This window comes from Grammomys surdaster, unplaced genomic scaffold (assembly GCF_004785775.1).
Source record: "Grammomys surdaster isolate TR1022 unplaced genomic scaffold, NIH_TR_1.0 125977, whole genome shotgun sequence".
NCBI lineage: Eukaryota > Metazoa > Chordata > Mammalia > Rodentia > Muridae > Grammomys > Grammomys surdaster.
This window is the reverse complement of record NW_021620793.1, coordinates 2,287,722-2,315,488: the sequence shown is the minus strand read 5'-3', so window position 1 is coordinate 2,315,488 and position 27,767 is coordinate 2,287,722. Positions and strand designations below refer to the sequence as shown.

At 50.7% G+C, this 27,767-nt stretch overlaps 1 protein-coding gene across 3 annotated transcripts in view; it reads left to right on the top strand.

The window, feature by feature from the left end:
• Plekhm2 (pleckstrin homology and RUN domain containing M2) overlaps positions 1-27,767 on the top strand; it is a 40,391-nt gene that overhangs the window by 7,357 nt on the left and 5,267 nt on the right. For 2 of the 3 annotated variants that reach the window (XM_028754036.1, XM_028754034.1), the window contains exons 2-11: positions 15,678-15,784; positions 15,920-16,029; positions 16,513-16,612; positions 17,117-17,204; positions 18,759-18,945; positions 20,510-20,569; positions 23,521-23,746; positions 26,433-27,287; positions 27,413-27,482; positions 27,613-27,703. In XM_028754036.1, the coding sequence (XP_028609869.1) occupies positions 15,678-15,784; positions 15,920-16,029; positions 16,513-16,612; positions 17,117-17,204; positions 18,759-18,945; positions 20,510-20,569; positions 23,521-23,746; positions 26,433-27,287; positions 27,413-27,482; positions 27,613-27,703 (1,894 nt within the window). The remainder of the gene's footprint in view (positions 1-15,677; positions 15,785-15,919; positions 16,030-16,512; positions 16,613-17,116; positions 17,205-18,758; positions 18,946-20,509; positions 20,570-23,520; positions 23,747-26,432; positions 27,288-27,412; positions 27,483-27,612; positions 27,704-27,767) is intronic. The other variant, XM_028754035.1, reaches the window with a different exon arrangement.

The following is a 27,767-nucleotide window of genomic DNA, read 5'->3' as shown; positions in this document are numbered from 1 at the left end:
TTTTCATTTCTCCATGACGGCTGCCTTAAGATGATAATCCCATCTCTATGGGTAGACCTTTTTAATGTATACAATGTATATATTAATGTATACAACACTGGGTTTCATTGTGAAGGTCACACGTGTGGATCTTTGACTCTTAGTGTTCATCCCCATCCTGTCCTCCCCTCCTCCCTTTCCCCTTGGGGCAGCCTATCCATATTTTAGTATTTTTACACACTGGTTGAATGACTGTTCTGTGCTGAGCGCTCTCGCTAGGAATCAGCAGTGAGCAAATCCTGGGAACGGGGTTCCATTCTAGAGACAAACATGATGCAGATGGCGTGGGGGGGGGGTCTGTGGAAGTGTGAGGGGGGTCACCAGAAAAGTGCACAGGGACCTGCGTGCTTGATCACTGGAACCCACTTTAGAAAGCTGCCCATAGCGGACCGCGCTTGCTGACCACGAGGCGGTGACAGCAGGACTCCCGGGGCTTGATGGTCTGCCACCCTAGTCTATTCAGTGAATCTCAGGCCAAGTGTGAGACCTTATCTCAAAAAACCCAAGGTGGACAGTGTTTCTGAGGCACGACATTAGAGGTTGTACCCCTGACTTCAGCGTGTAACACACATACACAAACATAAAAAAATAAGAATTACAGTGGATAGATGTGTACCTCAAGCCCTCCTTCCTGGCTTTAAGTGACCATGATTTGGAATCCAGAATATTCCAGGCAGACTTCCTCACCCTTTGCATTTTCGGCCTGTAATGGATCAGACTGGACCATGGCATTGCACGGGCCACATCCTCCAGACTGATACTGTGTTAGGCAGTGACCTTGGTGGCCATTTTCCTTTATCGGCACACTGGGTCGGGGAAGGACTTGTGAGGCCATGCAGGCGCCGTGGACTCGGGAACTAAAAGAGTCTCAGAGGCGATGAAGGTGCAGCTTGGAAACCCGGGTTAAAGCTGGCTTTGAGCAACCCCTTCACCCCACAAGTGTGCCACACAGCACGGGTGACTGAGAAGCTGTGACTGGGCAGGGTTCTGCCAGCTCCAACCTAGAAGGATGGAGGGGAATCTGCAGTGTGTTCTCCCAGGCCACTGCCTGCCTTCTGGGCCTCTGGTGTTTGTCCAGGGCTCTTGGCAGTTTTTCTTCCCACTCTGAAAGGCACCCTTGGTTCCTCCAAAAGGGGTCAAGGCCTGCTCCCAAGGCTGAGGAGTACCTTGAGGCTTGGGCAATCCCCTTCCTGGAAGGACAAGTATTTAACTACTTTAAAAAATGTTTTTAGGGCTGGAGAGACCTCGCTTGCTCGGCTGTTAAGAGCACTGGCTGCTCTTTGCAGAGGACTCTCAGCTTGGGTTCCCAGTGGGATGTGGTGGCTCACAACCATCTGTAACTCCAGTTCTAGGGGCTCCAATGACCTCTGTGGTTCCTGCAGGCTTTCAGCATGATTGTGGCCACATACACAGAAGCAGGTCAAGCAGTTCATGTATAAAACATAACTTAAAAAAAAAAAAAAGAGTAGGAGGCAGAGACAGGCAGATTTCTGAGTTTGAGGCCAGCCTGGTCTACAGAGTGAGTTCCAGGACAGCCTGGGCTATACAGAGAAACCCTGTCTCAAAAAAACAAACAACAACAACAACAACAAAGAATAAAAATTTTAAATCACATATGATTATTTGTGGGGAGACAAGCATGCTACGGTGCACGTGTGGAGGTCAGAGACAACTTTCAAGAGACAGTTCCCTCCTTCAACCTTGTGGGATGGAGGGATTGAACTCAGATCATCAGGCTTAGTGGCAAACGCTTGTACCTGCAAAGCCATCTTGCTGGCCCTTAGCCACTTTAAATTTTATTTTTTTTAATTAAAATTTTAGATTTATGCCTCTAATCTCAGCACTTGGGAGGCAGAGGCAGGCGGATTTCTTGAGTTCGAGGCCAGCCTGGTCTACAGAGTGAGTTCCAGGACAGCCAGGGCTACACAGAGAAAAACCCTGTCTCGAAAAACCAAAAAGAAAAATTTTTTTTTTTTTGCTGGGATGTATGTCTGTGCCCCATGTACATGCCTGGTGTCCCTAGAGGCCAGAAGAGGACATAGGATCTCCTAGAAAAAGAGTTACAGATATTTGTGAGTTACCATGTGGGTGCTGGAAACCTAACCTAGGATCTCTGGAAGAGCAGTCACCCTTAACCGCTGACCTGTCTCCAGCCTTTCTGGCCCTTAATTTTTCTTTCTTTTTTTCTTCCTCCCTCCCCCCCTCCCTCCCCCCCTCCCGTCGCGCGCTGCTTCCTTCCTTCCTTTTTTTTTTTTTTTTGAGCTAGGGTCCCATGTAGCCCTGGTGTCCTCAAACTCCCTGTGCCGCTGAGAATGACTCGGAGAATGACTTTTGACCGCTGACCACTGTGATTACAGGCATGTCCTTCTCTGCCGTACCTGGTGTTAGAAGTGAAGCCAGGGCCTCCTGCATGCTTACGAGGTGCTCCACCAACTGAGCCATGTCCCAGCCCAGGGCTTTAGAAACCCCATTCCATCAAATTACTTAAGAGGTCTGTCCTCTTCACCCACCCAAACAAGGTACATAAAAAACACCAGAACCTGTTTCCTTTTTTCCCATGGAATTTTCTTAGTAGATCTGCCAGCCCAGTGTGATGTCTGCCTCTGTCCTGGGGCTATCAGCCCTGATTTGGGTAGTGGCGGATCCACTGATAAGGGGCATAGAGGCTTTAATGTTAGCAGTGTTGAATCACGGATAGTGCAGGCCGTGGCAAACAGACTCTGGGACACCTCAGGGACTAGGCAGTGACACAGAGATGGCAGAGCTCAAGGATGGGAAAGTCAAATCCATGAGGAAATGAGTCCAGGTCTCTGTGCTTCATTTCAGATTGGATGGAGGCAGGGGAGTGCCTCTGGGGACTGAGCAAATATGGCAGAGTGGTATGGGAAATGCCTTTGCCTCCCTCGGCCATAAACTGAGGATCTGGTTTTCTGACTTTGCACCGTGCTTGTGGTTTGCTTGCTGCTACACACTGCTCCAACTCTCTGGGTCTCTCGCCTTCCGTATGCCATTCTGTGCTGACATTCTTACCAAGACCGTGGGAAACTGCCTGATGGTTGTCTTAGAAACGCTGGGATGTTGGAGTTCTTCAGCTCGGGCAGCATCCGGTCCTGACTGAGATCTTGCTGGGGGTTCTCTCCAGAAATGCTGTTGGCACTGCTGTTCTGCTCTTTGGGTCACATGACACCGGCATTATTGTTCCTAAGCTTCGTGGGACTGGGGATGCAGCCTGGTTGATAGACTGCTTGCTTAGCATGCACGAGGCTAGGGTTTTGATTTCCAGCACTGCATAAAACCAGACGTGATGGTGGATACCGCTAACTTTAGCACTTGGGAGGCTGAGGCAGGAGGATTAGAAGTTGAAGGTCACCCTTGGCTATGTAGACAGCCTGGACTACTTGAGACACCCCCCTTACTCAAAAGAAGCTTTGCTAAAATGTATATTTACTATGCGCCTATATATGTTTGATTTTGAGGGACTAGCTGGTGGGCACTAGCCTTTCCCGTCAGCTCTCTGGCATCTGTGCCTAAAAATGGCACAGACTTCTGATCAATAGAAAGCTGGACCTGCTTGCAAAAGTTTGTCATGCAGCTCTTTGGGAAACTGAGGCAGGAGGATCTCAAGTTCAAGGCCGACCTGGGTAACCTATTGTCTTAGTCATCCTTCTATTGCTCTGAAGTGTAACCGTGATCAAGGTAGCTCTTATAAAGGAAAGTATCTCACTGGGAGCTGGCTTACAGTTTCAGGGGCTTAGTTGGCTACCATCCTGTTGGGGAGTTCGGTGGCAGGGGCATGGTGCTGGAGAAGTAGCTGAGAGCTACATCCTGATCTATAATTATGCAGAGAGAGAGACCCAGCCAGCGTGGGCTTTTGAAACCTCAATGCCCTCCCCACAGTGACACAAGAGGCCACACCTCCTAACCCTTGTAATCCTGCCAAAGAGAATCACTCCCTTCCAACCAAGCATTCACATATGGGAGCCTGCGGGGGACATTCCTATTCAAACCTCCATGTAGTAAAACCTTGTCTCAAGATGAAAAGTTTTAAAAAGGGCCAGAATTATGGAGACTGTCCTGAAGGGACATAGTCACACCGGCTCTTCTCCATTTGTCACTGATTGGAGGTGTCGTCTTTCTGCCTCTTCCTGAGACGTTGACGAATCAGAGTTTGAAGATGTCCTGATTCCCAAGATAATAAATGGTGTCCTGTGGTTCAGTCTCTGCTGTTCCTCCAAGGACCAGCCTCAGATGAGTGTCTGGGGAGACCTGAGGGGCTGCCTGGGCATGGTGGCATACACAGCAATCCAAGCACTTGAGAGGCTGAGGCAGGAAGATTGCAAATCTGAGGCTAGCCTGGGCTACACAGTGAGTCACCTTGACTCAAAATTATACTAAGTCCAGCATCCTGTCCTGTCAGTGGCCGTGCCTGGACTAGAATTCCAACCTGCAAGGAAGACATTGCCCTGTCACTTCCGGAACACGCGAGTCCCTGCTGCCGTTTCTGAAAGAACCTTCACTAGCCGACCAAGTGATCGCTGTGTCTGCTTCACCATTTATTTGAGCTCACTTACGTGTGGCGGCCATCAACTTAATTATTTAAAGGACTGATGTGGGTGAGCCCATCCTTCCTTCCTTTGCTTCTGGGCCTGGACTCCTGAGAGCCTCCTTAGCCGTCAGCCATCTGAGGACTCATGTGAGACCAGGAGGCTGCTGTTACCAGGTAACCTCTACTCCAGGCAACAGAAGAGAGGCTTGCCTGCCCTCCATGTTCCCAGGCCGTTTCTTTTAAGTTTTAGGTCTGTATATTCTCTGAGTGATCAGGAGTAAGCACAAGGATAGGACAGGAATAGAGACCAGTCTGTACTGTGATTGGCAGGTGTGGGGATGGACGTGTGCTGCTGTGGCTGGCGCCTCTACAACAGCCATTCACAGCCCTGGATCCATCTTGTCTTGTACACTCTCCTGATAGTGTGTGCACTCTCCTGATAGTGTGTGCACTCTCCTGATAGTGTGTATATTCTCCTGATCGTGTGTATACTCTCCTGATAGTGTGTACACTCCCTGATAATGTGTGCACTCTCCTGATAGTGTGTACACTCTCCTGATATTGTCGAAGTAGGGTTTATCCTGCCCTGTGAAGACGGGTGTCTGACCTACCTTCCCCTCAGGACAGCCTCAGTCAGTCTCTATGGTCTGGACAGCATGTGGCCTCTTCCAGTCCCGACTGGCCAGGGTAAAAGAAAATAGATCATCTGTCCCCATCTTTGCACTTGGCCGTTTATAATCTCACACAACCACGTTTAAGTTACCTCTTAGGGACCAATTCAGAAGGGCTGATGGGACCTGCCGTGGGATTCAATGTTGTTTTGGGTCGCTTGTCCATAGGGGAGACAAGAGCAGCTCTCAGAACAGAGCCTGGGACCAGCCCTAATCAGAATGGTTTGAGTCAGACGTTTCTTGGCTTGGTGGTGAGTGCCACCCACGTTTCCCTGAAGTCATGGGGCTGGTGCAGTCACATGATAGTTCTCCCGGGGCTCTTAAGGAGTGCGTCCACCTGGCTTTAAGGGAGTCTAGAATGAACCAGGCAAGCTCTCCCCGGGCCTGATACCTGAGCACACCCCCAAAAATGGGGGACAAAGTATCAGCTTAGCCAGTCCAGGGTGTGGTTTGGGAATAGGCACCCTTAAAAAGAAAGAAAAAAACAGCTTTACAGAATATTATAATATTCGGGCCCTCTCTTGTCCAGGAGATCTGGATTTTTTTTTTTTTGTCTTGTTGTTTGTTTTTTTGATTTTTGTTTTTTTTCCTGGTTTTTTGAGACAGGGTTTCTCTGTGTAGCCCTGGCTGTCCTTGAACTCACTTGTAGACCAGGCTAGCCTCAAACTTGCAGAGCTCTAGTTATCTCTGCTTTCTGAGTGCTGGGGTTAAAGGTGTGTACCGACTTGATTTTTTGTTTTTGTATTGTTTTATTTCTGCATATTTGTCTGTGAGTGTACGGCATGTGTGTGCAAGCGCCTGCAGACACAATAGGGAGGTTGGATCCCCTGGAGCTGGAGTTACAGACAACCGTGAGTCACCTGATGTGGGTGCTGTGGATTGAGCTTGGGTCCTGCAAGAACAGCCAGTGCTCTTAGCCACCACGCCCCCTACTCTGATGCTTTGAAATGTCTTCCGATGGGAACTTTCGAATTCTTCTGTAGTCAAGCACACGGGCCCACCTGTGTCATGGCGGGTGCCCACCACTCCTGAAACAAGCCTGGCTTTCCTGTTCTGCCTGTTTTCCCGACATCCTTTTAGCAAACTGGTTAAAGGAGTTTTTAGTATTTGTTGTCTCCTTTTTTTTTTTTTTTTTTTTGTCTTTTCCTGTGGATCCATCTTGCCTTCCTCTCTGTCTTTCTGTCTTATGATTCTTTTGAATATATTCTACTGAGCATACTCTGGCCATCCATAGCTACTTCAGTGTACATATAGACAATTCTTCCTGCGGGACCTTCCGCTGCTGTTGCCTCCTTTACAATTTAGTGATATAGTGAAGGGGGGGGTGCTGTGTGGGGAGGCACACCACTAATCCCACCACTCAGGGGGTGGAGGTGGGCAGATACGAGGTTTAGGCCAGTCTGGTCTACAGAGTGAGTTCTAGGGTAGCCTGGGCTACACAGAGAAACCATGTCTCACAAGCGGGAAAAAAAAATAGTGATAAATTTCCTTGATGTCATCAGGGCTGACTTGTAGCTCAGCTAGTAGAGTGCGTGCGTAGCCCACGTGAAGCCCTGGCACTGGGTAAGCCAGGCATGGTGGTACATGCCTGTCATCTCAGCACCTGGGAGTTGGAGCCAGGAGGATCAGACGTTTAAGGTCATTCTGTGCTATATAGCAAGTTCAAGGCCAGCCTAGGCTTTACAAGAGACCATGACTCAAACCAAAGAGATCTGCTGCATTTCAGTTCCAGTTATTATAGCCATTTTTAAAATGCCTTGTTGACACTAAACGTTCCATGTTATGTCTCTGCCCCGCACCCCAGGAGCTTCCATCAAGGTTCTATTGTATCCTTTTAAGTCCTTGGCCACTGTGACCCTAGTAACCCATGGTGCCCTCTCTCTGGAAACTCTCACATGGCTTCTGGGACATACACTGTCCTACATGACTCCCAGCCGCCCCTCCTGACCTCATCCTGTGTCACCAACCCCTCAGCCTCTGGGCTCCAGCCATAGCGGATTGCTTAGTGCTAGCCCTGCCGCAGGACCACACCTGCCGTTCCCCTAGCATGCTGGCTGTGTATGAGGTTTCCTGGGAATGCTGAAAGTAAGGGAGTGTCTGGCCCACATGTGGACTCTGCTGTGTTAGTCCAGGAAGAGGCCTGGGCATGGTTCTAGTTCTCAAGTTCTGTGAGGGCTCCTGTGGAGTCCCTGGTCAAGGGCGCTACCTCCTGGGCAGCACTCAGAGGCCCTCTTCCTGACCTTAGCATCCAGTGTTGATGCCTGCCGTGCCTCTCAGCTCATTTCCCCACCACCTCCTGGACATCTCCTTTTTAAGGTCTAGCAGAGTGCCACCTGATCTATAAATGGGACTATTCAGTGGCTGGGACCCGAAAACCTACACTCACCACTCCTTCCCTTTTCTTACACATGGCCTCTCACTCACTGAAGAACCTCTGGACACTGTTTTCAGATCCGCAGTCTGACCCCCCTCTCACTTCCTCCAGCACCCCGACTGCCCTGGACGTGACACATAAAACCCTGTGACGTGCATCTGATCTTGCTATCCTCCTGGTGGTTCAACCTTAGCGGGTTCCCTTTACACTGGAAATGAAGTGTGGAGTCCTTACACGGCCTTACGTGGTTTGAGCCTCACCCCTCTTCATCTCCTCATCTCGCTCACATCCTCACTCCTGAGTTCAGCCTTCTCCTCACTGTCAGTCCTGCCTTGGGGCCTTCGCACCTATTCTGAGACACAAGCACTCATCCCTGAGAAACCTCCGTGATCATCCTTGGATGGCTCGTCCCTGACCTGGAACTAATAACAGGCCCGTGCCCTTTAAAATGACATGTATCACCCCTGGTGCCATATCAGATGTGTAGTTGGATATAGTTTATCGCTAACACTAGATAGAGTGTAAGTGTTACAAACACCAGGACTTTGTAGATTTCTGTGAAGAATGGCATCGGAGGTGAGGGGCATAATCAGGGTAGTCTGGTTGTTTGGCATACACAAGGCCCTGGGTTTGAGCCCTAAGACTACCAGACTGAGATACAGAGAGGCGTCATACCCATGTGTACTAGGAAGTTCGTAATATTAATTGAACTATGTAACTCCTCAAGACTTGAACCACCTGCTTCTGGCCTCTGCTGAACTGACCTTAGGAGACACTGCTCCCAGCTCAGCTGTCACAGTGTGCCGCTCGACACCTCTCTTGGGATCTTAGGCCATGGGCCAGCATCTTTTCTCTATACAGAGCCCGATAGAATCTACTTAACTCTGTCACTGTGGCACCAAGGCAGTGTAGATAACACAAACAGAATGGTGTGTTCTGCCAACTCTGAAATCTGCCTTTTCCCAGAGGCCATCCTCTGAACAGTAGGATGAGTTCTTCTCAGAAGTGAGGTGCTCCCCTGTGAGTCTCAAAGGAGAGGCACACGGAGAGAGGGTCATGGCTCCATCATCTGAGAAACAGGTTCAAATCTAAAGGCTTTTAAATTTTTTCTTTTCTTTTTTTTTTTTTTTAAAGATTTTTTTGTGTATATGGTATTCTGCCTGCATATATACCTGCATGCCAGAAGAGGGCACCAGATCTCATTACAGAAGGTTATGAGCCACCATGTGGGTGCTAGGAATTGAACTCAGGACCTCTGAAAGAGCGGCCACTGCTCTTCTGAGCCATCTCTCTGGCCCTGATTTACTTATTTTTACTTTGTGTGTGTGTGTGTGTGTGTGTGTGTGTGTGTGTGTGTGTGTGTGAATGTTTTGCCTGCATGCACATATATGGACCATGTGGGAGCCAGGTGCTCTCAGAGGCTAGAAAAGGGCACTGGGTCCCCTGGTACTGGGGTTACAGTTACTAACTGGGTGCTGGGCCATCAGTGTTCTCAACCACTGAGCCATCTCTTCGAGCCTGTTGTGAACTTTTAAATCTTGCTTGGGAGGCACTAAGTTTTTCATTCTTGGTCTCTCCTAAAACATATTAAAAAAGAATTTAAAAAGTCTATTTTTTTTTTCCGAGACAGGGTTTCTCTGTGTATCCCTGGCTGTCCTGGAACTCACTCTGTAGACCAGGCTGGCCTCGAACTCAGAAATCCACCTGCCTCTGCCTCCCAAGTGCTGGGATTAAAGGTGTGTGCCAGCACCGCCTGACTTTTTTTTTTTTTCTCTGTGTTGGTTTTTGAGGTAAGGGCTGGCTATATAGCCTAGGCTAGCCTCCTTCCTCAGCCGCTAGAGCACTGGAATTATAGACATGCACCATCATATCTGGTAACCCTGACATTCATTCAGGGATTTTGAACCCAGGCATTATAAAAATATTTGTTTTTAAAATCTGGCTGTGCCAAATGCTAGCTGTGTGGCCTGAGTCATGGTGTGGCTGTGGCGATTTAACAGAGTGGCATTGCAGTCAGTCACCAGCATCGCAGCCACTCAGGCTTGCAAAGTGATTATGAGGCACTTTGATTCTTGTTTACTTAGTTTTTTAAGGCGGGGTCTCCCTAGGTAGTTCTAGCCATCCTGGAACTCACTATGTAGACCACCCTGGCCTTGAACTCACAAGATCTTCCTGCCTCTGCCTCACAGAGTCCTGGGATTAAGGGCATGGGTCACCACACCTGGCTGGCCCTTTGACGAATAAGGTGTTAACATTACCCAAAGCCTCCTGGAAGGCTTGTGGAAACCACGTTTGGAGCAGCTGGGTGACTTGCCCCTGGTCTCCCAGTGAGTAGCAGAGTCAGCATCCAACCCGTGTCTGATCCTAGGACCCACACTCTTAGGCCCTCTGCAGCCTTCCTGGTGCACACAGCAAGTACTCGGTATGTGACAGATCTCATCATAGGTATCAGTGCTATCGGCAGATACCGAAAGCAACCAGAGAGTCATTTGGCATAAAAGATGCTAACCGTAGTTCCAGGCTGTGTCCGTTACATCCTGTCTGCCGGTTCCATCACTCTGGACTTCTCATCCACTGTCTGCTCTCCCAGGCCTGCGGCTGTGAGAGGTCGCAGCCAGCTGCCTCTGTCCGTGGCTCACCTCTGCCGTTTGTTTACCTTGATGCCGTGGGTTTTGACCAGCTCCCAACGTATGGCCTCTAGCTGTCCATGCAGCCCCTTGAGCACAGTCAGGCAGATCTCTGGAGCTAGGTCAGCTAGCTTAGCCAATTGGTTAGCTCTCGGTCTGTAAAATAAGGCAGTTAGGGAGCTGGAGAGATGACCCAGAGGTCCCGAGTTCAGTTCCCAGCAACCACATGTGGCTCACAACCATCTGTAATGGGATCCGATGCCCTCTTCTGGTGTGTCTGAAGACAGCTACAGTGTACTCACACACATAAAATAAATCTTTTTTTCTTTTCTTTTCTTTTTTTTTTTTTTTTTAAAAAAAAAAAGGCAGTTAGCCTGGCATAGTGGTGCAGACCTTCCATCCTAGCACTTGGGAATTAGAGGTAAGTGGATCTCTCTGAGTTTGAGGCCTGCTTGGTCTACATAACAAGTTCCAGACCAGCCAGGGTTATATAACAAGACCCTGTTTCAAAACAAGAAAGTTTTGTTTTGTTTTGTTTTCAAAAAAGTCTAGAGAAGCAGTTAAAGAAGAAGCTCAGTGTCAATCTCTGCCCTTCTCCCCATGTGCACAGATGAATGTGCATACACATGCACCATGCACACACAAACACCATGCACACACATTTTGCGATGGTTCCTTTTAACTGTCAGTGTAACACAGTCTGGAATGACCTGGAAATAGTTTCAACAAGGGATTTTTCTAGATCAAGGTTGACCGGTGGGCACATCTGGCCGATTGCTTCGGTTATGTTAACTGGTATGGGAAGTCCCAGCCCACCCTGGGCAGTACCATTCCCTATGCAGGGGGTCCTGGGCTATATAAGTGTAAAGAGTGGGCTAAGGACACATTAAGACGACACACACTCATTTGGATCTGCTTGTGACATCCTAACCTCCCGCTGTTTTGGTTTCTCCCACCTTGATGGGCTGCGACCTGGAATGGTGAACAAGAGCAAGCCCCTCCTTCCTGAGTTGATTTTCATCGGGATATTTTATCACAATATCAGAAATGAAACTAGGACACATGCACACACATTTAATTTTTAAAAAGGAGGTAGAAGAGTAGGAACCACTGCTAATGAAATGTTAGCTACTGAGCAGAGTTCACCATCCTCGCACTGACGGGTGTATTTAGCCAGAGGCTACGCCATCGGTGTGACTGAGAATACAGGTTTGCTGTGGTTCACCATCTCAGCTAACGTTTATTTGTTTGATGCTCACCGGCTATGCTGAGCCTCTTGGATGCTTTTTATTACCTGATCCCCTAAACCAGCAGCATCCAGCAGGACAGCCTGCCTGCTGGCAGTGCCTTGCGTCCACACTGCCCAGGACAGAGCTGCTAGCCCCAAGTGGCTGGTGCCACTAGAGTGGATATTTTGTTTCATTTAAGTTAGTTTAAATTTCATTTTTAAAAAAAATGGGCATGGTCTATGGTGCTGGGGATTGAGCTCCGGCCATGTGTGTGTGTGTGTGTGTGTGTGTGTGTGTGTGTGTGTGTGTGTAGACGCACATGCTAAGTAAGTACTCCATCACTGCAGACATGTCTCCAGCCCTTAAGTTAACTTCAAATAGTCACTTAAGGCCAGCAGGCACTGGACTGGACTGCTCAGCTCTTTAAAAAACCCTTTAACTATTTTTCCTCCCAGGGATGGGGTTTTGTTTCAAGACTTGGTTTCTCTGGCTGTTCTGGAACTCACTCTGTAGACCAACCAGGGTGGCCTCGAACTCACAGATATACATGTCTCTGTCTCCTGAGTTCTGGGATTAAAGGTATGGGCCACTGGTACCCAACTTCCCCTTTAAGTCATTTTAAAGGGGAGGAAAAAATGAGAGGCAGTCAAGTAACTCTCTGGGGTGTGCCGCTTTGTGGCAGGCTTAGCTCCTGCTTCCTGCCTCAGCCCCCTGCGCCACTGCTGTATGCTTCCCTGCAATTTCTTAATCACATGTTTTTATGTATTTTGTAAGTAGGGGAGGGACATGCTGTGGCACATGTCTAGAGCTCAAAGAACAACGTAAGAGAGTCAGTTCTCTCCACCTACCCTGTGGGTATGGAGGATTGAACTCAGGTCGTCAGGCTTGGCTGCAATCCCCTTTAATGCTGAGCCATGGTGTGCTTTTTTTTCTACCCCCCCCCCCCAAAAAAAATGGTTTTGTGTTGTAGATTGCTCTCTGAGTCATGAAATCATGTATAGACTTGCAACTGTGTATCTTTGCAATCTTTCATATTTGCAATGTATAGATATGTGTAAGACATATCTAAAGACTCTTGTCAGATTTCCCAAGAGGTCCCAAGGAAGACCTGACCAAATGGGGACAGGACCGGTGCCCCTGGGCAGGAAGACTAGATACTGTGAGACACTATCTCTCCACGTGAATAGTCTCTGGGCTCAGCATAATTCTATTATTTTTTTAAAAGATTTATTTATTTATTATATATGAATACACTGTAGCTGTCTTCAGACACACCAGAAGAGGGCGTCAGATCTCATTACAGATGGTTGTGAGCCACCATGTAGTTGCTGGGATTTGAACTCAGGACCTCTGGAAGAGCAGTCAGTGCTCTTAACCTCTGAGCCATCTCTCCAGCCCCCGCATAATTCTATTATAATCCAAGATGCAGCTGGAGAGATGGCTCAGCAGTTAAAAGCACTGGCGGCTCTTCCACGGGGCCCGGGTTCCATTCCCAGTACCCACATAGCAGCTCACAACTGTCCGTGTAACTGACGTACATGCAGGCAAAACACCCATACACATAAAATAATTTTTAAAAAAAACCCAAAATGGAATGGTGATGAACTTTGATGCTGAAAGGATGGCTTGGGGTGAGCAAAGTGGCTCAGCACATAAAGGTGCCCCCAAACCCGATGACCCGAGTTCAATCCCCTGATCGGATCAGTAAGGTAAAAGGAGAGAACCAGCTCTAGCAAGTTGTCCTCTGACCTCCTTATGCACACACTTGTCCCTACTAAGTGAAATGTAATTGACGGCTGGAATGACAATTTTGTAAAAGACTAGCTGGGTAGGGGCTAAGTGGACTTCTGCCCATATCCAAGAGCTGAGGAAAGTGGAGACAATTAAATAGGGACTGACTGATATGAAAATAGACAGCAGACTAACAACACAGAATAATCTAGAAAGGGCTTGTGGATCGGATGGAAAGAGGCTGAGCCATTAATAAATATGAAAAAAAGATGGCTCACCCATTCAGAACTAGTACAGATGACTCTTAACTTCGTACTCAGAGACCTAAACACAGAAGACCAAGGGCTGGAGGGGTGGGGTAGCCAGCACAGAGGCTCTCCTGTGGCTGTGTCTTGCCTAGCAGGGACTCAGTTGTCAGCACCTCTCAATAATAAATGAGAGAGGCTGGAAGGGTGGCCGAGCTGAGCAGCCATGACACCCTGAGCTCAGATCCCAGCACCCATTTAATGGGCTGGGCACAGCTGCATGCCACTGTAACCACTGCTGCAACCGGAGGCAGGAGGATGGCTGCCAGTCCAGCCTGAAAACATGACGAGGGTTCAGGGAGGGAAAAGCAGAGCAGGGACAGGGATGGAAGCTTTCAAAACTACTGACAAATTTGACAGTGTGAAAATGAAGGCTTCCTCAGTATGGAAAGAAAGACACTGGAGACATTAACATATAACATCAAAGAAGAAATCCATCAAAAAGCTGGTGTGGGGGTGCACACCATTAATCCCAGCACTTCAGGACAGCGGCAGGCGGGGCTCTGTGAGTTCGAAACCACCACGGTCTGCCTTGTTCCAGGCCAGTCAGAGCCACACCTCAAGACCCTGTCAGTAGTAGTGACAATAAATAACAAAACAGGCAGACCAGGCATGGCGCTGCACATCCTCAATCCCAGCACTGGGGAAGCTGAAGCAGGAGGATCACGGGTTTGAGGCTAGCCTAGCTATAGCGTGACACTATGTCTGGGGGTGAAGAGGGAGAGAAGGCAATGAGAGACCAGAACTTGGCACTGGTGTGACAATATGATGTAACACTAACATGTACAAAAATGCCTTCAGGGGCTGGGGGCCAGGAGCACTAGCTGCTCTTGCAGAGGCCCTTGGTTCGGTTCTCAGCACCAACATGGTAGCCCACAGCCACCTGTAACTTCGGTTCCAGGGGATCCAACGCCCTCTCCTGGCCACTTTATAGATAAAGAGGTCATATATGCTAAATAAATAAATAATAAATAATAAAAAAAAATTTAAAGTAGCCAATCGGGACTCATTTAAAACAAAATGAGACAAAACCCACCTTCAGCCACTGCCAACATACCGCATCGTAAATTAGTTCATCCTCCCTCTGCCCTTCTGCCTGCATGAGAGACGGGCAGACTGAATTCTTTCCGGGTCAGCCAGGCTGCTGGGCTTGTTCTGGGTCCTAGAGAAGAGGCTGCTTTTGTTGTGGAGTCCAATGGTTGGCCTCCCTCCAAGAGCATGTGCTCCCTGTGGTGGCCGGCCCATCTCGGCTGCTGCTTCCAGAAAACACTTGAGAATGAATGGAGGGGTCCCTGGAGCTCAGACCCACCCCAGTGTGCGGGGACCTCTGCTCTTTTCTTGCATTTTATGTCTGGGCCACTGGGAAGGAGACAAGAGTGGATGGCTCTGCTCTGGCTGCATAGAACTCAGGCCCCACACTGTCTTACTTATTCCGCTAAGCCCCCCACCTGCATCAGCCTGGTGGGCTGGGGTGCTTCAAAGCCCCTTGTCTGCAATTGCAATCTCCTCTCCTTCCCCTTCTTTCTCTCTTTCTCCCTGTCTCTCTTTTCCCCTCCCTCCCACCCTCTCTCTGTCACCCTCTCCAGCCCTGGGAACAGAGTCCTTCTTGGCACAGGGCTTGACACAAATCTGGCACACACCTAGATGAGGCCATGTTCCCCAGGTACATCTAATGTCCATGTCAGCCTCTGGCAGGAAAGCCATCAAAGCAGGTGACCCAGCCTTTCAGACCTTGGTGTGTACAGAGGGCACCTCCAAGCAGGGCCTACACATTAAATAAATGATATCTTTTTAAAGCAATTGGGAATCTTTTTAAATGCCTTCAGGCATTACCAACAGGCTGTGTGTGTGTATGTGTGTATATATCTGTATCTATGTGTGTCTGTGTCTATGTTTGTTTGACTTATATAGACACCACTGTGTATGGTGCCCAGCCTATACCCCTGCCCCAAAGCTTAGTACCCAACACCGTGAGCTGGCCATCCCTCACAAGGCCATCTATGCAAAGCGCTCCTGAGAGCCATCGCCCTTGGGTACCTCCTGGGCAAGATCAGCCCTCAGCAGGACAGTTGCAGACCGACTCTGACTCTGCTGGCTATCCCAGGACGCCATATGCCTGGAGCACTCCTCATCAGCACTGTTTTCTCCGTTTCAGCTACAGAGCTACTTTGCAGCGTGTGAGGATGAAACCCCTGCCATCCGGAACCACGACAAGGTCCTGCAGCGCCTATGTGAGCACCTGGACCACGCCCTGCTGTACGGGTGAGCGCAGGCTGCTCTGTGTGCTGTGGGAGCCGGGCACTGGGAGGCTTGTCTCATTCAGGTGGGCTGTAGTAAAGCACCTGATTGCCTGAGGTAGCCCGACTCAGGCCCAACACTGCTGTTCCATCCTTACAGATTGCAAGACCTGTCCTCTGGCTACTGGGTGCTTGTGGTCCATTTCACCCGCAGAGAGGCCATCAGGCAAATCGAGGTGCTACAGCATGTGGCCACCAACCTGGGGCGAAGTGAGTAGAACCACAGACCAGCTGTGCTCTCCCTGTGGGGAGCTTGAGGCTCAGGTCCTGCCCAGGTCAGCCTGAGGCAGCTGCTGTCTGCCTTGTAACATCCAGTGGCAGTGGGGGCTGACATGCAAATGTCTTCTGCAGAGCCTCATTTTTTTCCCCTGCATGTGACAGCTGGTGGGCGGGTCACTGATGAAGTGAAGGGGACAAGATACATAAGGAAACCTTTGGAGTCCCAGGCCGAGTGTACAGGTCAGAAACCTTGCTAGCCTGCAGGGTCAGGGTCGGGGCAGCATCCTTGACTACCTCAGAAAGTCACTTTCTACCACCATCTCCTGCCTTCAGTGCTCTAACTCTGCCGACCAACCAACCACAGGCTAAGGCCTGAAGGCTGTTGGGTTCCCTAGTTCCCGGCTGGCCTTTATCTTGCAAATGAAAAGCAGCCACTGCTGCTGGGCTGCTGAGTCACTCCTGGCTTCTCTGCAGGCCGCGCCTGGCTCTACCTAGCTCTCAATGAGAACTCCTTGGAGAGCTACCTGCGTCTGTTCCAGGAGAACCTGGGTCTGCTACAGAAGTACTATGTCAGGTAAGTGTCTGGACTGCCTGGTCCCCAGGTCCCTAAGCCTCGACCCAAAGCCTCCCGTCACATAGAGACAGAGGCCTGGTGTCACCCACTGAGGGCTGTGACTGTGGAGCACGTGGTATCTTGCTAGCAGTCTGAGGCCTCCTCCAGAGTCCCAGCGGGTCTCTGAAGAGTCAGTCAGTCTGGTGTCTGCCCTGGCCTCAGACTGACCAAACACCTTCCCATCGCTTGCCTACCCATTTGCTGGGGACACTTCAGGGATGAGTGTTTGTAGGAGCCACTGAGAGCCTGGGAAGCCTTATGCCCTAGACCCATCACTGGAGATGGCTTCACAGCCAGTAAGAGAACAGGAGAGACAGAGAGGAGTGGGGCGTAGCTGAATGAACGGGACACCATCCGGGGTGGGCTGTCAAATGTCCAACTTCAACACCGTGGGCTTTCTGGTGAAGGTGAACTAGGCTGGTGACCAGACTCTGAAGTTTCCGGGTTGCTTTTTCTGTTTGGCAGGAATGCCCTGGTCTGCAGCCATGATCACCTGACTCTCTTCCTGACCTTGGTGTCTGGGTTGGAGTTTATTCGGTTCGACCTGGATCTGGTGAGATGCCTTGGGGGGGGGGGTGCAGGGAGGGAGCACAGAGCTCCATTTTCTAGTCTAGAGCTTGCTGGGTGTGGCTAAGCCTGGCTACACCTGTGTGTCCAGATAAAGGATGCCTTTAGGATTGGCAGGATTGGACGGAAGAGGGACTCTCTCTTGGCTTACTCATGGTCTTGCTTCAGTGTCTTCCTGCCTTTCTATCCACCTGAGCAAATGGCAAATTGTCTGAAGTGTCTCAGCTCAGGACTTCACCTTTGTGTCTATGAGGTGAGAACAAGTGTCTCTGGCTCTGTGCTTCTCTACAGAGTGACCTGAAATACATGCAAACCAAGCAACAGCAGCAAGAAAACCAGGGGCCAGGGATTCGGCTCAGCGAGGAAAGACACTTGCAACAGAAACCTGTCCCCCTAGGGTTTCCTCCCCAGAACCCACATAAAAGTGGAAGAAGGGAACCAACTCCACAAAGTTGCCCTCTGACCTCCCCATAAATCCTGTAGCATATGCAGGGCCCCTCCCCCAGTCACCACCACGCATACATCATGCATACAAAGAAAAACAAATAAATAATTTTTATTGAGACAGGATTTCACTAAGTAGCCCAGGCTAGCCTGGAAGTCACAGAGACACCTGTCTCTACCTCTTAAGAGCTGAAATTAAAGGCATGTACTGCAGGCTGGAGAGATGGCTCAGTGGTTAAGAGCACTCACTGCTCTTCCAGAGGTCCTGAGTTCAATTCCCAGTAACTACATGGTGGCTTACAACCATCTGTAATAGGATCTAGTGCCCTCTTCTGGTGTGTCTGGAGACAGCTACACTGTATTCACATACATAAAATAAATAATTCCCTTTAAAAAAAAAGTGTCCCACTATGCATGCCTAGCTTCCAATTCTTTGAAAACTTATCAATTATTATTTCTGGAAGTTTCCCTTTAGTATTTCCAGACTACAGTAACAGATTGTAGCAAGCGAAACTGCCAGCCTGAGATGACACTGAGGATAATGCCGACCCCAAAGAGGCCAGAGCATCTCAGGGACCTGGGTTCCATGGTCAGCGTAGCTGCCTCATTCCAGCACACCCCTCCCCACTCCCCATCGTGGGATTCGGGATTTGGGTGGTAGAAGCCAGAGAAAGTGAGAATCTAAAGCCAAGAGCTATCAAGGGAATGTTGCTGGTCTAGAGGATTGTTCCTTTCTTTTTTGTGGTGTGATGGTAGAGCCCCCTCCTTGCCCGCCTCCAGGCAGGCAGTGCACTGCTGACACATCAGACACATCTGTGGGACACACCCGTGGCTTTAGGACTGGATCCTTATTCCTTGGGAACAGTTAGTTTCTAACTAACAAGCACATTGATTTCCCTAAGAAAAGAGCATGGGATATCTGTGTGTGTGTGTGTGTGTGTGTGTGTGTGTGTGTGTGTTATGTAGGTGTGTGTGTATCTGTATGTGATTCCCATTTTCCAATCCTGGTTCTAGTGACTGCTTACGGAGCCTTGATTGCTGCCTGTCCCCTGGGTTCCTATCTAACATCCCCTCTCTTCCTCTGCTCTCTCCCAAGGACGCCCCGTACTTAGACCTGGCCCCGTACATGCCTGACTACTATAAACCTCAGTACCTGCTGGACTTTGAAGACCGCCTTCCTAGCTCAGTCCACGGTTCAGACAGCCTGTCTCTTAACTCCTTCAACTCTGTCACCTCCACCAACCTGGAATGGGATGACAGCGCAATTGCCCCATCTAGCGAGGGTAAGCGGCTCCAGGGCAAAGGAACCAGGCCTGTGCCCTGAAGCATGCTCTGGAGTCTCCTGAGCCTGACTGAGCATCTCCCAGTTGAACGGAGCTGGCCATTTCCAATATCTTCATTTCCTCGGTTTCTGTGATAGTCAAAAAAAAAAAAAAAAAATAGCAGACGTCAGGCTTTATGAACCTTACTGCCTTTTCCAGAAGTTTCTAACCTCATGCAAGGAGGGGCAAGGAGAGATTCACAGCAATGTGCCCTGGAAACTCTTGCCCAAGTTCCGGCTGAGCATCAGATGCCTGGGGAGGGTTGTCCTCCTGCAGGTTCTACAGAGAGGCTGAGCAAGCTCAGGAGAGACAGAGGGGTCTGAGGGGTTCAGAACCAGCACAGTTTCTTGGGCAGTCCCTGCTAGTGCCCCTCCATGGGTCAGAGAGGGTTGCACCTGTCCTGAGACTGAGGAACCATAGGCGGGTCCCTTCATCTCAGACCAGTTGCTAGAAAACCCTGGCTTTCTCAGACCTTAGGCCTTGGCCCTCACACAACTAGCCTTTGCCCCACTTTAGTGAGATCAAGGACACCCTCATTCGCTCTGCCTCACCTCTGGCGGTCGGGGGTCAGGTCCTCACTCAATTCCTCTGGACTTGCTCCTCCTGAGACCTGACCTTCCTCGTTCTTTGTTCTGCTTGTGCTGTGAGTCATATGCCCGACTTTAAGGCTTGCTGTTAGTAAGAGTTGCATTGCAGGAGCTACCAGTGTAGCTCAGTAGGTAGAATGCTGGTCTAGTGTGTATGAAGCTTTGGGTTCAACCCCTAGCACTGCATACACCCAAGTTAGGGGCCAGTGAGATGGCCTGGTGGCTAAAATCACACCAGGCAAGCCTGACCACATGATGTTGGTCCTGGAAACCCACCATGTAAGAAGAGAACTGACTTTTGAAGCTTGTCCTCTGATTTCCGGACACACACACTGTGCTACATACACCGTGTGCTTACACACACACACACATACACACACACACATATACATATACACACACACAGACACATACACACACATACATACAGACACACACATACACAGATACACATACACACAGACACACAGAGACACACACACAATACATACACATGTATGTACACACACACACATGCACATCAGACTCTTTGGCGGGGCCTCGTGGGCTGCCCTAGAGGAGGAGTCAGAGGGACAGACCTTGAAGAAGCAACCAGACCGCCCATGCATGGAGGTGCCATTCCCCTTACCTCACTTCCGCCAAGTCCAGCAATGTCTGATGTCATAACTCGAGGCAGGGCCTCATTACCTCAAGTGCCACAGAGGGGAGGAAGGCAAGGGATAAGGAGCCCAGGTTAGTCCAAAGAAACTCAGGTTCTTTTCTACCAGAACAGGCTCTGAGTTGGGAAGGAGCGGCCCTCAGGGCAGCTGAGGTCACAGTTGCATGTTAGAGAACACGTACTGGGCTCTTCTCTGTCTCTTCTCCCGTGTCTCCCGCCCTCTCCCGACGTCCCTCCACTGCCTGTTTCTAACCCTGAGTTTTATCCCTCGTTTTTGTAGATTATGATTTTGGAGATGTGTTTCCAGCAGTGCCGTCTGTACCCAGCACAGACTGGGAAGGTGGGACAGAGTCCTCTGTGACCCTCTTTTCCTGTTTGCAACGTTTCCACGCCAAGCTTGCTGCATGTTTCAGAATCAGCTCCCTATTTGCTTATAACATTGTCCGTGGTCATAACGACGCCACAGCTAGTGTTGGAGTAGGTGGAATTCTGCAGTAGGGAACTTGGCCCTTAGCCCAGGAGCTCTTCTCTCAGGGAGCATTTCTGCCTTCCCATGGGGGCCTCGGGAGTCACTAGTGAGTGTGGCACACACACCAGGCCACGCGCCTGATCCAAGTCCCGGACGTTATAAAACGGTGCGTGTCAGTGGCCCGCCTCAGTGCAGTGGAAACCTGTTCTAGAAAAGTGATGCTTTGAGATTCAGGGATTGTGAGCTCCCATCTACCCCGCGAGCATCCTGGAGGAAGATGGAGGCTTGATCGATTCGGGCTATCCCTAGTTGACTGAGGAAACTGCCCAGCAGTAGCTAAAAGACCGGACAGGGAGAGCCAGCAAGATGGCTTGCCAAGGAAAGGCGCTTGGCATCAAACATGAACACAAGAATTCTGTCCTGGAGGCCACATGGAGGGAAGAGACAGCTGACTTCCCCAAGTCAGCCGTTCTGCACACACACACACGCACGCACGCACGCACGCACGGCATCCTCTGACTTCTACACACACGCACAGCATCCTCTGACTTCTACACACATGCACAGCGTGCCCTGCCCCCTTAATAAGTCAATGTGAAGGTTCTTGTTGGACTTTTAAAGCAGCTTAGCCTCCTTCACTGTCCACTGGGCATCAGTATCGTGCGGACATTTTTCTACCTGGGACCCATGGGTGGGCTGAGACAAATTCACACTCCAAGGTTGTGCGACTTACTCAGAGCATGGTCTGTGTTTGCTATGGGAAATGTGTGCTCCTTACATCTGAGGCCATGCCGGACTCCCCTCCTAAAGAGCTCCTGCCCTGGGGACCCCTTCTTGCCTGAGGTGGGGTTCCTCCGAGCAGTGGGAGGGAGCGGAGATCCCGTGTGACGTAGAGTGTGAGCAAGCTTGACTTTGAGAGATAGGGTCCGACACTGAGGTAAACTGTGCCGCTCGGCCAAGAAGGCAGCCTTGAGGAGTGTGTGTTGGACCGCAGGTAGCATGAAACCCGGAATTCCACCTTAACATCTTTTCTCCTTTTAGCTTCTGAGGCCCAGTGTCACCGTTGGCTTTTCCCTCTGATTCTAACCACTAACCCTTTCCTGACACACTTTGCAGTCACCTGACAGGCAAGGCCCGACCTTCTGACCTTCCTCTGGAGCCATTAGATCCTCCTTAGGTCTTGCCCAGGAACTAATGCCCCAGCTTGCTCAGGCTGGGCAGGCCCAGTTTGATTCACTGTAACAGTGACTTCCCAAGTTCCTGAGGACTCAAGAGTTCCCTGGCCCACTGTGGCAGCTCACCTAGCGGAGGCCCCGCTGTCTCCTGGAGCCTGGGAAAAAGCAGGACTTGGGGGTAATTCCAAACTTGGGACCCTGAGCAAGGCTCGATAGAGTGTTCCATGGCCTTAAGCTTTTGTATAGAATTGCTAGGCATCCAGGCTTAACACATACGGTGTTCTAGGGTCGTTTGCTGGCCTCTCATGACCCCTCCACAAGCAGCTCCACGAGCTAAGGGGAACAGAGGGGTAGACAAACTCTGTCCCAGTGGGAGCCTCTGCACCATCTGAAGGCATGGCTTCCTTCCTCTGAGAGCTAGGCTCCAATCTCAGGGAAGCTGAAAATTATCTATCTCTAGTGTGTCCGTGACAGAGCTGTGGTTACATTTAACTGTTCCTGAGGCAGGAGGACTGCTGGTTGTCCCAGACCAGTCAGCGCTACATAGTGAGACATGAGATCCCACATCTTTTTTTTTTTTAAAAAAAAAAAAAAGAGGAAAGGCAGCCACTTAAGAGAAATGAAGTGCAGCATCAGCCAGCAGGTGCTGGCCCTTCCAATGGGCTTAGGGAAGTGTGTTTTCCTTCCACTCCTGCAGAGAGAACGGCCAGGAAGATGTGCTTGCACCAACCACTAGAGTGTGTATGGCCATTAGCCCTCACCCAGGCTGTCCCACTGGCTGGTCTCAGCTCTTTGCCTGGGCAACTCCCATCTGCCACCAGATAAATGGCCCCTGTACTTGCCACCTATGACGGTACTCCCTGCCTACCCGGTCCAGTGAGTTAGGATAGAAGGGTTTGGAGGGGGCCAGTTAGAACAGCTCCTCACTGGAAGACAGCTCACCCTAAGAGAGGTACCTGATTCTATTTCCCAGGAGTGCTGTTAGATTTAGGGGAGAAAAGCCAAACTCCTCTGAAGAGCCCAGAGTGTCTTGGGGGCAGCCCCTTGTACCCCTTCCTCTCTGTATCTCATTTTGTTGCCCCTGGTCTGTCACGTTGTCCCCAGCATCCCTCCCCTGTGCTCCCCAGCCCATGCTTCCGTGTTCTCTGTCTCTTCTGTTCATCCTGTGTCCTTTGTTCCCTGTTGTCTGTGGCAGAGTGGGGCTTGCAGAGGACTTTGGGTATCACTTTCTGAAGGGTGTGGTGTTGAGGGTCTGCTGGGCATCCCTAATCCTTGTGGGAGAGGGGGCTCTGAGGTTATCTTAGGAGGTATGCAACCTGTCTCCTCCTGGGGGCCCACCCACCCTGGGAAGCATCAAAGTCACCCTGTCCGGGGCTTAGGCCTAGACGCTGTTTGACATTGTGGACCCTTAATTGAACTTGGCTAAGTAACTAAGGGTTCCCAGTGACAGACAAGAGGGTGTCCCCATCAATTGGCTCCAAAAGACTCAATGCCACGCCCTGTGGGTCGGGGCCTCTGCCCTTGAACTGGGGCCACTGTGATCAGGCTTCCCTGGGAGGAACTTGCCCACCTCCCCTGAGATAAGGCATTCTCTGGGGTCCAGCTGGTGGCTGACAGGCTCTGTGTCCTGTCTCCTTGTCCTTGCAGATGGAGACCTCACAGACACCATCAGTGGTCCCCGCTCCACTGCTTCAGACCTGACCAGTAGCAAGGCCTCTACCAAGAGCCCCACCCAGCGCCATAACCCCTTCAATGAGGAGCAGGCAGAGACAGCATCATCTGACACCACCCCTGTGCACACGACCTCTCAGGAGAAGGAAGAAGCCCAGGCCCTCGACCAGCCAGACGCTTGTACAGAGCTTGAAGTTATCAGGTCAGCAGGGAACGGGCCTGGGAGAAGGGTAGACAAGCAAGCGCCTGGAGCCCAATGTCTACCCCTGGACTTACTGTGTAGTCCAGGGTAGACGGAGGCGTCCCCTAGGGCAGGGGACGTCTCTGAGGCTTAAGCAACCCCTCCACACCTTGTACAGTTCTTTGGTGGTGTATGTGTTATGAACTCTGTGATCCAGCCAGCCCCCCAAAAATGGAGACTGAGTCCTGTTGATTTTTTTAATACGCTTAGCACAATTACTGGGGTATAATCCCTGATCTATTTTTCTATACACTAGGCTGGCTAGTTCCCAGCTGTGCTCCCCAAGTTACTTGCTGTTTGAGTGTTGCCAGGGCTCTTTCTCCTCCATCAACCTGTCCTCAAGATGCAGTTTTGTTGGCCTCACGTTCACAGTCTATCCTGTCTAATGGAGACCTCCTGTTCCTCCGTCTTTTTATCCTCCCTCTCCTTCTCTCTCACCTGGTGGTCCCTAGCCTTATAAGCTATGCCCCGCCTACCTCTACACATCCCATAATTGGCTGTAGCTGCTTTTATTTACCCAGTCAGAGAAGACTGGCAAGCAAAGTCTATACAACATCATGTAGTGTACGTGAGGATATGCTCATGGGACTGAAACCAGATCTTGGGTATTTAGCATTTGTATACACAGCACCGGACCAGTTCCTAATTCACAGGGATCGGCCACAGGGATCCAACGCCTGTCCCATGCAGGATGCTGTAACCAAGTATAAAGATAGGTGGCAGAAACAGAACATTGGACTCCCCACCCCCTGCACACACACACACACACACACACAACTCCCGAAAACAGTATTTTTCTGTATGTAGCCCTGGCTGATATAGAATTCACTGTGTAGACCAGTCTGCCTTCGACTCACAGAGATCCTCCTCCTGCGTATGACATCTCACCAGGCCACATCAGGCCTTTATTCTGGTGGCTGAGGCGAGGATGTCGTACCCACAGTTCCTGTAAGGACCTTTCCAAGTTCTCTCACGTCCGTCTTCCGTGTGTTCCATGTCAGGGTGGGGTCCTCTCTCAGTATGCTTTCCTAAGGGCCGTGCCCCCACTAAGAGGGCTTCACCCTCATGACCTCAGCCCCTCCCACAGGCCCCTCCTGATAGCGTCACTGGTTGGGTAGGGTTCCTATGCATGAATTGAGAGGGGCACAAACATCCAGTCTGGAGCAAGGCGTAAGCTCTGGGGCTGGTCAAGGCAGTTGCCATAGCTGATTTCGGGGCATTATGTCTAGCCCATTCAGGGCCAAAACCCATCTGCAGGTCAGACTTTGTCCCACGAGTATTTGTTTTGTTGTTTGTTTTGTAAGAAAAGATCTGTTCACTGTGCATGTGTGAAGCCCAGGCTAGCCTTAAACTTGCTCTCCTCCTGCCCCAGCCTCCCAGTGCTGGGAAGTCGGTGGACATTCTGCGATTTCTTTAGGACATTCTGTGACCTTTTTAGTTTTGGTTCTAGTTGAGCCTGCTTCATGGTTCATGTCTCTGACACACCGACAGGAGAGTAGAAAGGATAGCAGAGGGACTCTCGGTCAGAGCCACTCAGCTCTCTGACCTCCCTTGGGCCTGCTCAGAGAACTTTCCAAACCAATTGAAGAGATGCCCTTTATCCTGTCATACCTACTTGTCTGAGGCAGGAGCATTACTCTCTAGGGTCTGAGCCTGGGTCACACATAAACACATACTCTCTCTTCTTTCTCTCTCAAAGACACACATATCCACACTTGGTCTCTCTCTCCCTCTCCCCCCTCTGTCACACACACACACACACACACACACATCCACACTTGGTCTCTCTCTCTCTCTCTCTCTCTTTCTCTCTCTTACACACACACAAACACATACACACACACACACATATCCACACATATTCACACTTGGTCACACACTCTCTCTCTCCCAGGCTGGTTAAAGTTCACAGCAACTGTATCGACTGGGACCTGAGGTGGCGTAGCCAGGCCCATGCCAGCCATCTTGGAACCAAAGAGTAGAGGGCCAAGATGGTGAACCCAGGAACTCTGAGGCATCACTGGGTGTGTCAGTTATTCACAGTGACACCTAACAGGAAGGACCTGTTGCTCAGATCCTAGGGGAGCGTCGAGTAGAGAGACAGTGACCCGACTAACAGTGGCCTGGGTTTCATTCCTGGACAGGTGCAGCTAGCTCAGTTAGGTTTCTTTTGCTCTGTTTTGTTTTCTGAGACAATGTCTCACTGTGTAGCCCTGGTTAGCCTGGAACTTGTTGCATAGACTAGGCTTGCCTCAAATGTCCTCCTGCCTCTGACTCCCGAGAGCTAGTATTGTAAATTTATGCCACCAGGCCTGGATTAGCTCTTTTTTTTTTTTTCCTCTCCTTTTATTTTTGCAATGGGGTCTGGCTCAGTAGCCCAGGCTGGCCTTGTACTCACAATCCTCCTGCCTCTGCCTCCTGAGTGCTGGGACTATTAAGTTTACACCAGCAGGCCTGGCTGCTCCCTCACCTAGAATTTGTTCTGTCACCTAGAATTTGTAGGTCTGCTCGGGAGTCATTCATGACTGTCCCACCTTGCACTGCCAGGGACCGGGACCACACACCCTCAGGTTTGCCTCTCTGACCCAGCCTGTTTCCCTCAGCGGGTATTCAAGTGTCACCTCCCTCCCTGTCCCTGCTGTTGCAGGGTCACCAAGAAGAAGAAGACTGGCAAGAAGAAAAAGACCAAGCTGGACGAGGAAGCAAGCCCACTGCACCCCTCTAGCCAGCAGAAATGTGGCCGGCAGGGGGAAGGTGACAGACTTGAGGACATCCCAGGCCTGGCCAGGGACCCTTCAGATACTGTACTTGCCTCCCCACTGGAGCAAGGGGAAGGGCCCGGGAGTACAACCGGAAGCAGCGAGCATTCAGAGCTCAGCCAGATGGGCTTGCTGATCCCCGAGATGAAGGACACCTCCATGGAGCGCCTAGGACAGCCCCTGAGCAAGGTCATTGACAAGCTCCATGGCCAGCTGGACCCCAACACCTGGTGCTCCAGTGTCGATCCCCCAGATCAGCCCTTTCGGACCGGCTTTCCCGGGGAGGCCCCGGAGAAACCACCATTTTGCGACTTCAGTGAGGGGCTTCCAGCCCCCATGGACTTCTACCGGTTTACAGTCGAGAGTCCAAGTACTGTTACACCAGGTGGCAGCCACCATGACCCTCCAGGGCCTAGCCAACCGCTGCATGTTCCTGGTAGCCCTGCGGCTGCTCTCCAAGAAGAAGAGGGAGGAAGAGGAGAGAGACAGACATCTCAGTCCCTAGAGGACCAGCAAGGGGAGGAGATTGAGAAGCCAGAGCCTCAGGAACCGGACAGCCAGTTACCACTGGTCAGCCAGGAGCCTGTGCCTGAACCTGTGTCCCAGCCTGAACCTGGAACCCAGGAGTCTCTCTGCAAGCCCAAGCGAGACCAGCCCAGTCCTTGTTTGAGCAGTGCTGAGGACTCGGGTGTAGACGAGGGCCAGGGTAGCCCGTCAGAGATGACGCACCCCTCAGAGTTCAGGTGAGGGCTGTGCAGCATCTGCCAGTCCAGCAGGGATGGCAGGTCTAGCCTGCTGTGGGGGATGGGAAGGAAGGTGACCCCTGCCTGACCTGACGCCTGCTCCTCCTCACGCTTGTTCCTGACAGGGTGGACAACAACCACTTGCTCCTGCTCATGATCCATGTCTTTCGAGAAAACGAAGAGCAGTTGTTCAAAGTAAGTCCCCGAACCCCGGGAACCATCAAGCGGCACAGAAAGGCGGGTTGGGTCACCCACACTGTTGCGTGTGCACGCGGGTCCCACAGAGCGGGAACTCAAGCTGACCGCGGTTTGCCTCGGCCCGTAGATGATCCGGATGAGCACAGGGCACATGGAGGGTAATCTGCAGCTGCTCTACGTGCTACTCACAGACTGCTATGTCTACCTGCTTCGGAAAGGTGCCCGCCGCCCAGGCCGGGGTGGGCGGGGCTGGGCTCCTTCCCAACCCCCCACTCACCGCAG